At 35.0% G+C, this 13902-nt stretch overlaps 4 protein-coding genes across 5 annotated transcripts; 1 reads left to right on the top strand and 3 right to left on the bottom strand.

The window, feature by feature from the left end:
* Nucleotides 1–772: 772 nt before the first annotated feature.
* LOC104747731 (uncharacterized) lies at nucleotides 773–4028 on the bottom strand. 2 transcript variants are annotated; one of them, XM_010469424.3, is made up of 12 exons: nucleotides 3849–4028; nucleotides 3623–3707; nucleotides 3114–3242; nucleotides 2741–3032; nucleotides 2528–2646; nucleotides 2309–2441; nucleotides 2141–2217; nucleotides 1873–2067; nucleotides 1607–1796; nucleotides 1340–1515; nucleotides 1134–1234; nucleotides 773–1041 (listed from the first exon to the last, which is right to left on the bottom strand). In XM_010469424.3, exons 2-12 carry the CDS (start codon nucleotides 3686–3688, stop codon nucleotides 906–908), a joined length of 1614 nt encoding a protein of 537 aa, XP_010467726.1. In that variant the 5' UTR covers nucleotides 3689–3707; nucleotides 3849–4028; the 3' UTR covers nucleotides 773–905. The 2 variants fall into 2 exon arrangements, with proteins under 2 accessions (XP_010467726.1, XP_010467724.1); XM_010469422.3 differs by having other exon boundaries at nucleotides 3779–3967.
* Nucleotides 4029–4116: 88 nt separating this feature from the next.
* Nucleotides 4117–6290, bottom strand: LOC104747730 (protein YIP4a). Its single transcript, XM_010469421.3, has 3 exons — nucleotides 5676–6290; nucleotides 4704–4778; nucleotides 4117–4609 (listed from the first exon to the last, which is right to left on the bottom strand). Exons 1-3 carry the CDS (start codon nucleotides 6189–6191, stop codon nucleotides 4349–4351), a joined length of 852 nt encoding a protein of 283 aa, XP_010467723.1. The 5' UTR covers nucleotides 6192–6290; the 3' UTR covers nucleotides 4117–4348.
* Nucleotides 6291–9309: 3019 nt separating this feature from the next.
* Nucleotides 9310–10081, top strand: LOC147927332 (protein HEAT-INDUCED TAS1 TARGET 2-like). Its single transcript, XM_087487408.1, has 3 exons — nucleotides 9310–9534; nucleotides 9625–9909; nucleotides 10070–10081. The coding sequence occupies exons 1-3, from the start codon at nucleotides 9310–9312 to the stop codon at nucleotides 10079–10081; spliced, it is 522 nt and encodes a 173-aa protein (XP_087343534.1).
* Nucleotides 10082–10798: 717 nt separating this feature from the next.
* Nucleotides 10799–12670, bottom strand: LOC104747729 (UPF0725 protein At4g28920). Its single transcript, XM_010469420.3, has 6 exons — nucleotides 12212–12670; nucleotides 11965–12096; nucleotides 11688–11880; nucleotides 11445–11584; nucleotides 11277–11360; nucleotides 10799–11176 (listed from the first exon to the last, which is right to left on the bottom strand). The coding sequence occupies exons 1-6, from the start codon at nucleotides 12413–12415 to the stop codon at nucleotides 10931–10933; spliced, it is 999 nt and encodes a 332-aa protein (XP_010467722.1). The 5' UTR covers nucleotides 12416–12670; the 3' UTR covers nucleotides 10799–10930.
* Nucleotides 12671–13902: the final 1232 nt, after the last annotated feature.

The raw sequence follows: 13902 nt of genomic DNA, 5'->3' as shown, positions 1-13902 counted from the left end.
TATTTTTTTATTTCCAATTTTTCATAAATATAGGAAACCCTCTTAGTTCATTGTCATGGGTTATTCATTCGATAAATTGCCAAAACGTCATAGTATATGTGATGTATCTGTGTCATCAAAACTTAAAGCAAGACGTGTGACTGTCTACAAATACCAATAAAAACAGTGTCTCCACAGCAAAGAAAATAAAGTAAAATAAAACAGATCTTCTGAAGACCACCATCATACCTTACGTATAGATGGAAAGACAACAACACGGGGTGATGCTCATGGACCTCATATTCTTGTGCTCGCTCTTCATATGGATAACTATAAGATGGGTTACGACTTACGAGTGATAAGTTCACGTTCTTATTTCTATTTAGTCATCTTAAACTTATACACATGAAGCGCTAGCAGAAGAACATGAGATGATAGAGGCGTTAACTTTGTTGTTGGTGAAGAAGAGAGAAAGATGACCAGGGTTTTTATATTGGAGAGGTAGAGTTAGGGTTTTTCTGCTTATGGGCTCAATGATTTTATTAGCCAAGCCCAATCTTATACTTGGGATGATAGCACATAATCGAAGTAAACCGGTGTCAACAACTAGGTCAAAGATAGAAAATAGATGTTGTTTTGTTATTTCTCCTAGAACAATTCTCTTTGTCTTTGAAGTTTGAAGAGTGACTGAAATTAGCTTTTATAGCTAACATGGGATCATCTCAAGTTTCTTTCAGTCAGACACCGTTTTATGATATGATATATGTATGTACGTGAATACGAAGCAATTCAATAAAGCAAAAAGAGGAATGTCCCTTGTGAATTTTTGATCATCTAAAATGTTGAGAACTACATATTAGTATATTACAACAACTTTAGTCTTTTCTTTCAACCAGTTTGATGATACATGTAGAACAAACAACTTATTAGACCTCTGGTTTAGTTATGAAGTCTTGAACCAGTTTGATACCTGCAGAACATGAATCAAGAATGGAAGAGACAATCTTTCTCTGCTGCTCTTTGAACTCCATCGCCATTTTAACATCCTGATCAGCGTTTTCCCTGTATATATAAACACAGACAAATAAGCAAAACTCGCTCGCCTCTGTTTCAGCTTTTCGTCTATATCATGATAAAATACAACTAACTTTTACCTGTCGATAGAATCCGCATCGCCAAGGTTTTGCAACATGTCGTCGAACGTGGATCTGAGAGTTCCGAGTACTTCCATCTCAACTTCCAAGTTATTCCATAGCTTACAAGAATCAAGAAAAGAGATAAACGTGTTAGATTCAGAGATAGAGATGTAAATTACTGCACCAACAGAAAATTTATAAGAAGGTGATCAAGATTTAGATACATCTGTTTCAGAATGATGAACAAGACCATGAGCTCTCCGCAAGTAGTTCAACAATGGAGTAGGTAAGCCGTAGTGGAAGATGTCATGATTACTCGATAGCCAAGTCCCACGTAACATGTGAGTTGTCCAAGAAGAAAAATCAGTCTCGATGTCTTCATCATCAATGACATCAAAATCTGCAAGGAAGAGAGATACAAGTTCAGGCAAAAGAAAATATGTAAAAAAAGGTTGAGTGTGATCTCAGAACAATGAGAAGGTAAAAACTACCTAAGGGAATGACATCATATGGGTTATCGCCTTTTGGTAAAAATCCGTAAAATGTTAACAGATGGGAACTCGAGTAGTTTCCATAGCTAAGAAAACATTGTTCCCCTTTGTTGCAAGGCCTTGAGACTGGGAACTTCAAGGAACTCGTCTCAGTGTCTACTTTTCCATATTTCACTATGTGTGGGTATACCTGCAGACTCACCAAATTATCAACCACGAAAGTGATAGGAGTTTCTTAGTAAACCAGAAAGAGAGAGCAAACATACAGAATGGTTGAGAAAACCAGCGACAGGAATCAAGCAAGTCTTCAGCTTTCCATCAGGGAACTTGATTTGCATGCTATTTGAGTAATACAACTCACATGCCCATAAGTAATGTTCCCATGTATAGAGTTCAGGTGGGAATACATGCCGGTGGTTCGATAAAACAGGAACCAATTCATCATACCTCTCACGCAAAAGCTGCAGATAACGAAAACAATGGCCAATGGTCAAAATAATACACAAAAGATAAGAGACAGGGATCTAGTCACACCTCTTTAGCTTGCATTATTTCATCTAAAAGCAATGTACCATCAAGCTCCATGATTGCATCAACTCCGAAACTCAAACCTGCAATGAGAATCAATGTTTGTTATATCCCTTTGAAACAAACACTGCTACAGGAATTAGGTGAGTGATTTAGTTCACTAAACAGTTTTACCGGTACAAAAATTCTCCTGCAGCGAGTCGAAGTATGGTTTGAATTTCGAGTCCTGGTTATGCTTCTCCCTCATGGTCCATAAGAGCAGCATTGTCTCAGATGTAATCCCATCAATTTTCTCCAATATAGAGTACTAAAGACAAGACAACACTCATCATATAGCATTAATATGATGAAACTGACACAATCTTTAAATCAAGATGAAACAAAATGTTATACCATGTCAGAGTTGTACACATACTCCTCAGAAATGATACTTGAGATAGGAATCTCTAAAGCAACATCGCCAAATTTCAAGTCTTCACTAGCTATAGCTCCTCGTCCATAGCCATCAATATCTACACATATAAACCACATTGTAATAAACTTAAATCCCTGTTCATCATTTCTGTAATTTCTAACTTCATATCAGAGAAAAAAAGCTAAGCTTACGAGCTATCTGTAGTTTGGTTTTGACTCCATTGTCCTGACCCCATTCTACTAATCTGCTTTCCTTGTCACATCTATAGCTATCAACAATCCTAGCTTTCTCCTTTTCCGCTCCAACAACCTCACTGATTCTACCTTTTACAGCGGCTCGTAGAGCTTCCAAGGTAACAGCATGTGTTTGTATATTACAAGAAACTGGTATGAGCGAAAGGATCCAGCTAAGAGCTGAGATTTCGTTTCTAATACTGTAAATTCCTGCTGGAGTGCAAGCATCCTCACCAAAGTAAACTTCCACCTGCATTTCATTCAATCCATCATCTAAAGAGACTTCACAAGCATGAGAAAGCAAGAACGGGTCTACGATATTTGCTTTTACCTTATCGAGGTTCGCTATTCTTCCAAACAGAAGCAACTTTTCCAATGCAGCATTCAACAGCTGTTCAGTTAATGATCCCCTGAGGTTCAATGTTTCCTTTACGCCTAAACCTTTGCAACTCAAGAGCGTCTACAGACAAAAAATCATAAGAAATTTTTCACCTCTATTTTAATAAAAATCAATCAATACATGTCATGATCACTGCAACACTAACAAAGCCAAAAAATGTTAAACCATTCAAATGTAGATTTATATATCAGTCCCAAGAGCCAGATTAAGATTCATTGTCTTTCGTCTCATTCAAACCAGCGACTAATAGCAATTAGCAGTTCCCACATCCCAGGAATATTATTATCTATCTAACATCATAGTTCCTATACTGATCCACACAACTCAATTAGCCAGAATGCATAAAAAAGGTCTAATCTTTAGACTATCATGGCAAAAGCTGGTGGAGTTTGAGTATTGAGATAACAACAGAAGGAGCAAAGAAAATTAGCAAAGCAGACCTTTTTATGTTGATAAAAGGGATCATCTTCGGCCAGCTCTAGATATAAATCACCAGTCTCTGACATGATATTTCAAAGCACCAACCTTGCAATAAACCAGCAACGAGATTAACAATGAAACACAAAAACACGCTAAGAGACAAGACACTGTCTTACTGTTAGCAAAGGTTTCACTAAACCAAGTCTATTACAGAAGCAGCAAGTAAAATTAGGAGTTGAAGATTACTGCCTTGATAAAGTGAGGAACTTAGCAGTAATATCAAAACCAGCAAGTGAGGCACGGAAGAAGAAGAAGAAAGGGAGAGAGGGTTTAATTGAAGGGAAAAGAGAAATGAAACTCTCTCTCTATTTCAGAAGGTTTCACGCTCTCTCGGTTTGAGTTAAGATTCTGATTTTAAATTTGTGAGAATTATTTCTAAACCGGTTAAATTCGTGAGCTGTTTTAAACCTTTCTCTTTTGATACTGTATCTCGAGAAACCACCATATGAAGTTATGTTGGTAAAAAAATTTGTATTCATGTTCAAGAAGATAAATGTGAGCAGGCAGGCACATACAAATGGGGATTTCTTTAGCCAAAACCAAAAAAAGGGGTCAACGAACATGTTTATACATATGACCATTAGAACTCAGAATTGTTGGTGTGTGTGTATCTATGTAAAATTTATATCCAAGCTGATTCCCATGAATACCCGTGATGATTTCTTTCTTTTTCTTCAAAATTGGATTCAATTAATGGCGATGATGAGGAAACCAACTGACACATACATGAGGAAAACGGGGTATAGAGCGAGTGCTTTTCTTCTCGGGTTAACAGCAGAGCTCATGAACGGGTAAGCAGCCCAAGAGCTCCAGGCAAGTGTTACAGATACAACTACCATTTTCAGTATCACATTGTCTTTCAACATACAGATCACGGCTCCAACGTCTAGCGGAAATAGACAGTAACCTAGAAGACTCAGGCTTTGGAAGAAGATTATGTGTCCACCCTGTTTCATGACACGATACAGCGTGTATAAGTATAAGACCAAACCAAGACATCTGCACGGGATACAAGAGAGAGAGAGAGCAGTTGAGTTTTACCAGGAGAAGCACATTTAGTGTAAGGATCACTGCCCCTGCTGCTAATAGTGCAAATGCCACTGCAAATACCTCGGACTGTAATCAAAGGGAAAAAGAATGAGACAAAGTCAACAACAATTATGTAGTGTGATGTGACTTCAATGAGACAAGATGAAAACTATGAAGGATGGCTCACTCAAACTTTCAAGTCTAGTAGACCAAAAAGTTCACATTCAAATGACAATAAACACAGATTTGGATTGGGTAACAATCACAAAAGTGAGTCATAACAACATTTGGACAACTATAAAAAGAGAGTCAAAACAAAGCACAAAGAAAGAATAAGAACGTGCTATTTTATCAGATATATATCATCCATACCTAAACTGCATCAAAAATAATATATAGTAAAATCAATGCCATCTTTGGCATTAGTGATTCAAAAGTCAATAATCTCAGCATCTTCTGAAATCTAAATACAATTACCAATTCAACACAGAAATCAACAAAGCATTGGCCACATCAAGCAACTCAATATTTCCAAGATAAGATGTAATCACAGCACAGCAGATTCAAACTAGATCCTTTAGTCCTATACATCAGATGCTCATATCATAAGAGAAGATGGTGCATCTAAAGCGCTAGTTTGTGAGTCAAAACTCTACATGATACACTGTACAAGGAAGAAACTTTATACAAACCTATATAGCCTAAGAATCAAATGAGAAGCAATGCCGCAAGAACAGCAATTATAGAGGAACCCTCAGTCCTCTTTATCGTCATCGTGTTCCATCTATAATCTAAACAATTGAAGAAACAATCTTAATGCAAAGAAGAAGTAAAACACTATCTTCATCCCACATTTGAAACAGAGACATTCTAAACAAACTCAATCAGATACGTTCCGGATCACATTTTCACCGCACAAGCTCAAAGCTAAGAAACTAGCCAATGCAAAAGTAGCATAACCTCTCCAGTGATCTAAGAGCTAACCTTCTTAACGGAAGCTGACCACGAAAGAGTCAATCCCAAGAAGACAATGAAGAAGAAGGGACCCCAAAGATCCCAATCTCTAAGCGCCTTCCCAGGATCTTCCCTATACGGATTAGGAAACACAACAAGCTTCAAATTACTCACGATCCGAGACAGATCTCGCTTCACAGTATCCCACACAGGCTCCGTCAACGTATTAGGCGGAGATCCAAAACCACTCGCTCCGATCCCCTGTGAGCCTCCTTGAGAATTGCTGGAATTACTTACAACCGGAAGAGGCGGAGGAACGGGGACAGGTGTCACTTTCTGAGCTGATGACGAAGGAGGAAGCGGTGGAAGATTCGATTGCATAAACGGAGAAGAAGAAACTGGAATCGAAGGTCTCGTTGGGCTCGGTGGACGAGCGGCGAGAACGGTTCCGGGACCTGATTGAATGCTTTCGTTGATGAGATTCTCGATCTCGTCTATGTCTGATTGAGATGAGGGATGAAGCGGTACTGTATCGCCTTGTGACATTTTTTCCAGTTTTTTTGTTTTCTTTTTTGATTTTTCCCGGGAAAGTGATTCTAGGGCAAAAGTTTTCTCGGGGGAGAAAGTGATAAGATCTGAAGATGATGAGTTGGAAAAAAAAAAAAAAAAATCACAATCACGTGATCAGAGAGATGGACGCAACGTGCGAAGTCATGATCCTATGAAACGCTGTCGTTCGAAAAGTTTTTTTTCATTCGGTTACGGATTGATCTTGAGGTTTAAATTTCATTCGGTTATCTAAATTTTTTTGGTTCTGTCTTTGGTCAAGTTTTGTCTGGTCTATTTTATACTAAGAATCGATAAAATTTTGAAGAAAAAAAAATTGGAATACGATTTGGTTATTTTCATCCAGAAATATCTAAAATTAACACTAAAAAAATGGAAAGCTATCACAAAAAAAAAAAAAAAAAAAAATTGGAATTGGAATTCGAGTTGGTTATTTTCATCCAAAAATATTTAATACTAAGTAACAACACATCATTTATTTATTTTTTGACATTTAACATCTCGTCTTTTTTTGTTAGAAGAAAAATACATCATTTAATTAAAACATGCGATTTAATACCTAAACTAACAAATTTTATTAGTTTCATACCTACGATTTTTTGATAAAAATAAAATTCCATTTTTACCCTTACTATATTTATTAATAATTAATTTTAAATAACATGGCATTAATATATAATTTTATTTGAATTAAAATTAATTTTACTTAATATTTATTTTTATTATAATTTTGTTTTTACAGAAATAAATATTTTTTTTAAACAATTAATTTATAAGATCTGAAGCACTTTCAAATCTGTTTTCTTTCTTCAGAATTGTGCATTAAACAAAAACATAGGAATATATGAATTCATGATTAGATAATTTTGTACAATCGATCAATGCCATCAACAACAGACCAACGGATTTATGAATATATTGACTTATTAAAAAAAGAAATCAAATCGGAATAGTCATCTCCGCCGCATCATCGCATATTTGTTCCTCATCTTCTTCTCAAGAACCTTCCTTTTAGATTCGGGAACTAACATAGTGAAAACAATCCCCATGAAATTTAATAGCACCAAGCATCAACAACGAGTTCCTAACTCCAATCCCGAGAAGATAACCAGCATTAGTCTTCTCCGAATTTGAACTCTGCGCCCGAAAGCTCGAACAATCGCACCCGCCTTACCAGCCGCCGCAGATATCCATGACAAGTCGATCTCAGCCTTGTCTCAGCGGGAACGGTGCTGCAGAGAGCGATTAGTGTTTAAGCTTTGGAGACGGTGAAGACTTTGTGGATAGTGTTCATCGTTTCGGCGGCAGGGATTGATCCATCCGATTGCAGTGTAGATGTCTTTTTAGAATAGGTTGCTGTTGTACTAAGCGATGTTGAGGATGAACCATGTGGTGGTTGTGCCAAAGAGGTGGCGGCCGTGAGTCCATCACGGCGAGCGAGGAGAATAAACAGGAATTAGGGTTTGATGAAGATGATTGTATTTTTTTGTAAACAAAATTGTAGTAAAAACGAATATTAAAGAAAATTAATTTAAATCAAATGAGTGGAAGCCCCTTGGTCTAGTGGTTGGCCTAGGGTTTATTAATGTATCTACACCAGGAAGTCTAGGGTTTGAGCCCCAGATAATACGATTTATTAATTTTAAATTTACAGACGATCTCCAGTGAATCTATTAGGGTCAGAAGGAATTGTCCATAGTGAATCATATGTAATAGTTTTCAATAATCTGCAATCAATAATAAATCCAGACGATAAAAAAATAAAAATCAAATGAACTTATAAATTAATGTCATATCATTTTAAATTAATTATTAATTTATATAGTAACGGTAAAAACAGAATTTTATTTTTGTCAAAAAATCGTAGGTATGAAGCTAACAAAATTTATTAGTTTAGGAATTAAATCGCACGTTTTAATTAAATGATGTATTTTTCTTCCAACCAAAAAAGAGGAAGTATTAAACGTCCAAATAAAAAATAGATGAGGTATTTTTAAGCTTTTTCCCTAAAATAAATTAAATATACTTCAAACTGAGTGGAATTGTTGTCAAAACAAAAATGGTTAGTGGAAGTAGTTTTAAGAATTGAATCAGTTAAAAAAAAAAAAAGAGAATTTGTTAGAAATGCCCTTTTTAGCACACGTCTTTTCAAAAATGCTCTATTTTTTGAACATTTTCATTTTTGCCCTCTTTTACACAATTACACTATATTAAATTAATTTTTAGAATTTTTTTCTTTTAGGTTTGGGTTCTCAATTTATATTTAGGGTATAGTTTTTAAGGAATATGATTTAGTATTTAGAGTTTAGGGTTTATAATTTTGTCATTTTATATATTAAAAAGGGATATTTTTGAAAATAGACACTATGAAAAAGTATTTTTTAAAAGTAACATAGAAAAAGGGATATTTTTGAAAATCCCTCAGAAAAAAACTAGTCATGCTAACCCAATACATTTTTCTTTTTGATAGGAAAAATGATCTTTTCTCCAAAGAAGAAAAAATGTTCTTGTATTTTTTATTTTGAGAATTTAAACTCACGACAAATAGTTGAGAGTGTGAATCCGACATCAACAATGTTTTTTGGCGAAAAAATTGAAAATTAGATTTTGCGGCAGAAAAATAAAGAGACTATTTTTTGGCAGGAAAAAGAAAATTTTGATTTTAACTTATTATTTTTCAAGGGTAAGATGTGGTTAAAAATTTGAAAAAGATGAATTTTAAAATCGACAGAAAATTGTGTCTTTTTGAGAAAGGTAGTTAGAAAATAGTATTTCTAAAAAAACTCATGATTCTAAATCTTTTAACCCAATAGTTACTACTCACATTATAATTAGTCTTATATATTGATTGTAGGTTGTGGGTATTTTTATTTGTTAGATGAATCAAATCAATTTATTTAATTTTCTTGCATATGTTCGACAAACTTTTGCTTGATTAGTCTATTTCGAAAAACATCTTCAAGAGTGAAGTGAAACTAACTTCAACTAATCAAGAATTTTTTTGCAAGATCTTTTCTTATTTGTGTGTGCAAAATATTTACAAGATTATCTCATACTAAGACAATGTGTTTGAATCCACATTCCAAAATGTTAAAAAATGATTAGAATTTGTAAAGCATGGAGGTATACCATTGGCAAAACACTGGAAGTATGTTGGTTGTCGAAAGCCACTGCTTATTGTCCACCAAAGGATCACTCTCATGTTCGTATAGCTTCAGTACAACGAAGATATAAATTACATGAGGCATTACCCCAAATCCAGTTTCACCCCATTGGAGCATCCTTGGCTATCTTTCAACTAGATTATCAGAATATCAAAAAGGTACAAAACCATAAATTCAGATTTTACAATAACTTTTTTTATGATTTCATTAGACAACAAGCTTATGTATTATGTGTTTTAATTTGTTAGGGAAAGTACCGGGGACCTATGTCCAAAGGATCTATATATAAAGGTCTCCATGCTGTATCAATATATGGCATTGTTGTAGAAGATGGAGAAACAATTGCCTTGGTAAAGTATTCTCATGGAGAAAATGTGGGAGATGATGGTTATTTCAAAGTTTCTTTAGATATCATGGTAGTTGAGGTTCCATGGGAAGGAAAAGAGGCTCATTCCGATTTCAAACGCCCAAGGCATCTGCTCACTGGATTTTGCTTCCCAGAACTCCTCCCTCGGGAAGTTGAACTACAACAGGTGCATATTTACAGTTTTCAATAAAGTTTTTGGTATAAGAAATTTATATGAATGTTAAATCATGTCTTAGCTAGTAATTAATTACAGGGAGTGCATTCTCACATTCTGAGAGACTTGTGCAGTATATGTATATCATACTTATCGTTATCAATGATTGCAGGAACTGAAGTAGTTCCTCCTTCCCGTTTGACTTGAGGAAAAAGAAAAAGGACTGGAGTACCTTTGACCTACCTAAAAGCCAGTTTATGCCTTCCACTGATGAGAGTAATCGACACTGCTGTTTTCCAATTTTAGACTCAGAAAATATTTTGGACATAAATGTGCTTGTTTTTTTTTGTTTTTGTTTAAGACATTACCATGTCGTTTCTTTAAAGCTCATCTTTCAGATTACCACGCTTTATGTAGTTTCCCTATAGTTTCTAGTAACATCCATAATATTAGTACTTTTCTAGGCCTCGTGGCACTAATATCAATTTAGAATCATCTCGTCAACTGTCAAGACTCAACACTCAACAGGTAGGAGAAAGCAATAATATCAAACATAACACACATTGGGAAAGCCTCGGTTTGTAGAGATTAGGCAACATAAAAAGTGTCTTCAATCCTATCCTATTGTCTATAAACTACCACTCTCTTGATTAACAAACCTTGCAATAAACCAGCAACGAGATTAACAATGAAACACAGAAACACGCTACGACACAAGACCCTGTCTTAGTGTTAGCAGAGGTTTCACTAAACCAAGTCTATTACAGAAGCAGCAAGGAAAATTAGGAGTTTGAAGATTACAACCTAAGGAAGAGTTGATAAAGTGAGGAACTTAGCAGTAATATCAAAACCAGCAAGCGAGGCACCAAATCGAGTAACGGAAGAAGAAGAAAGGGAGAGATGGTTTAATTGATAGTTTAGTCATAAATAAGAATTTTAAAACTTAGGTAAATGACATTATAACTCAAAATACAGTATAAAAAAGTTTGTCCCGCTGGGTTCAAACCTAGTTACATAAATTTAGGAGGGACATTCAACTGGACTTGTAGGCCAAGCAGTCAAACTCTAGGCAAATGTGTCCCGGCATCCCATCCATGGTTCTCCTTACAATAGCTTGGTACTCCATAGGTGTACCAGTCGGATCACCATTTCCCTTGAAACTTATGTAGAAGATGGCGTTGGTGGCCTTGTCTATCATATGTGGTGACGCTTCTCTGTTTTCCAGAGTTTGTACAAATATCTTCTTTATCTCAAGTGGTAGAAAAGGCCTCAAGTCAGTCTAGAAAAACATAAACTCGAGAGTTATGACATGAATGAAAAAAAAAAACCCAATCAATAAATGTTTTAGCACGAAGCCATTTGAGTGAAAAGAGCCTTACCGTATATGTAATGCTTTTGGAGTAAAAAGCAAACTCAGCGTACATATGAAGCCACTCAATTCCTTGCCAGTCTGATTCTTGCAACTAAGGAGAGATCCATAAAACTTTGTGAATAATCATATATCATATATCACACACAAATAAGCGGAAAGAAGCAAAGCTAGATACCTCATAAAATTGCCCCTTATTGCTAGCCAGGTCTTGGTCCGTCAACCAGGTCGGCATTTTACCTTTGTAAGAATCATCTACTGCATCATCTTTCCATCTCCTCTGAGGCCCAATTAAAGTAGTCCGAGGGCCAGCAGGAACTAAGAAATTCCAACAGTTAAAATATATACACACATACATGCAAACTAGAGGAGAAAAGGTAAAAGTGAAATAATAGAGAGAGAGTGTAGTTAGTTAAGTTACCTTTCAGTCTGGAAATTTCGGTCTGCACCATAAAGGATGACTCTTTGGGAGAATAATCTTGGCAAACACAAGTCTGAAAATTGCAAAGAGAGTTGGATGTATCCGTGGCCTCCAACGTTATGTAGTACAGGCACAATCTACCAAGCATATCATCGTTGTGTTTGTTTATACCAATCAATCTGAGGTTGGTTCCCTACAAAGCCCAATATCTATCTATCTATCAGTAGCCTCAGAAAGAAACAACGCAAGAGAGAGGAGACAAAACCAATTTGTTTACCTTCTCAAGATTGAAACAGTGAAGTCCCACTCTACCCAAAAGACCCATGTCGTATGGATAGTCATACGCATCTCTCAATATGTAGGGATATAATCCACCATACCGAAGATTAAAGCGATCAACATCGAAACCCTGTTTGTTCCACATTTATTAGATAAAAACCACAACTTTGAAGAACATCACAACAACAACAACAACAACAATATCAATTAATTTCAATCCAACTAGTACTATGATAAAATCTTACGTCAGACTCTAGAAATTGTCGATTGTATTCCTTCTCGACCATAGAGGCAATATAATCGTCCTCATCGTCCTCGTCATCGCAAGAATCGTACTCAACCTTATGGAAATTTCTTATCGGGGCCGCGTAGGATAAGCTCTCCGATTTCCGTTTACGCTGCGGCAACTCATCCCCAAACTTTGGAACCAAGATCGCAACCTCATTCATTCTCGCCTTAAAAACCCTTAGATCTCTCTAACCCTAATTCTCTGCGATTTTTTTGTTTTCCTGTTCGACAACAAACAGCAGGGCTCAGAGGGCGACCTTCCCTTATCAATTTTACGCTTTAGACCCCTTTCTTTTTCAACTTTTCACATCAGACACTTTACTTTTCTTATCCAATTCCTGTTTCGAAAAAGGGAAACAAGGCATGAATTTACTAAAGTGATCAAAAATAAATTTTGTTTGTAGTAAAAATTAAATGTCTAATTTTTATTATTTTCCCAAATAAATCATAATTTTCGTTGATTTTTAGTACTATTATTAAATAACACTAGGTGACATTCCGCGGTAAACATGTTCTAAGTTTATATCTTTATTTCTTTGTTTATGTTAGTAAATGTTTTACTTATTTTTATGTTTTAATGTATCTGAAAATATAGATTACTATCATGTTACTATGTTAGTGCCTCTATAAACATTATGTATATTATTCATATATTCATTCTAATCTAAGTTTCTTCTTATTATTATGTTTTTATTATAACTATGTTTATAACTTTATATATGTTATGTTGTTTTACTTAATTATATCACACACATATTTTATGATGAATTTATGCAAGTTTTTTAGTTTTGTGTTTTGCTTCTATAGATCATAGGCTCCCTGACGATAATGATCTTGTTCTAGAATTCTAACTCTAAATTTTGTAACCTTACATGTTTGTTTAATTTCATTTCTATGATTAATTTTGTAATCTCACATGTTTGTTTCTATGTCTGTCTACATTCATTCTTAAAATATCGAATCTTACATTCTTACTTAATCTCACTAATACATCTTTTTTTCTCAGTGAATATCAACTACCGTTCATAATTTGACAACTATTTTCGATCCTTTGTTGCACCTCTTGCTCGTCATGATTACTACGTTGTCGTTTCCTTCGCTAAAGGGCTTAACTATATCACTGTTGCATCACTATATATTGCTTCGACTCTTCTCCCCATTCATTGATCTAAGTTCTAACTAATTGACTTTCTTTAATTTATGCACGTTTGTGTTTGTTATGTTTTTTTATCCCTTTTTTTTTTTTTTACATATCTTTTCTACCTCATTATTTTTGATGCTCTCTAAGCATCTCAATATATTATTTTGTTTTAGTCACTTATGCTAAAAAGGTAAACTGAAAAATGTGGTATTAGAGTGAATGGTTTGATACTAAAATAACTGGATTAACAACTGGTTATTTCCGGTTTACATTTGGAGATACATTAGCTTAGTATATTAGCTGGAGTAGGAACAACAACTGTATCGGTGGAGCTTTTTAACAAAATCTTTACGGATTAATTTCGATATCGATCAGTTCTCTTCTTCGATCTTGAGCTCCTCCGGTTAACCAGATTTAATATGTGGTGTTAGATTATATTATTCAAAATTATGATTCCAAGCAAGTATACAAATGATGAAGAGAAAATTCATACTAAGAAAACAAATA

This window comes from Camelina sativa, chromosome 15 (assembly GCF_030686135.1).
Source record: "Camelina sativa cultivar CO46 ecotype springtype chromosome 15, ASM3068613v1".
In the NCBI taxonomy this organism is placed as follows: domain Eukaryota; kingdom Viridiplantae; phylum Streptophyta; class Magnoliopsida; order Brassicales; family Brassicaceae; genus Camelina; species Camelina sativa.
This window is presented reverse-complemented; position numbering and strand designations above follow the sequence as displayed.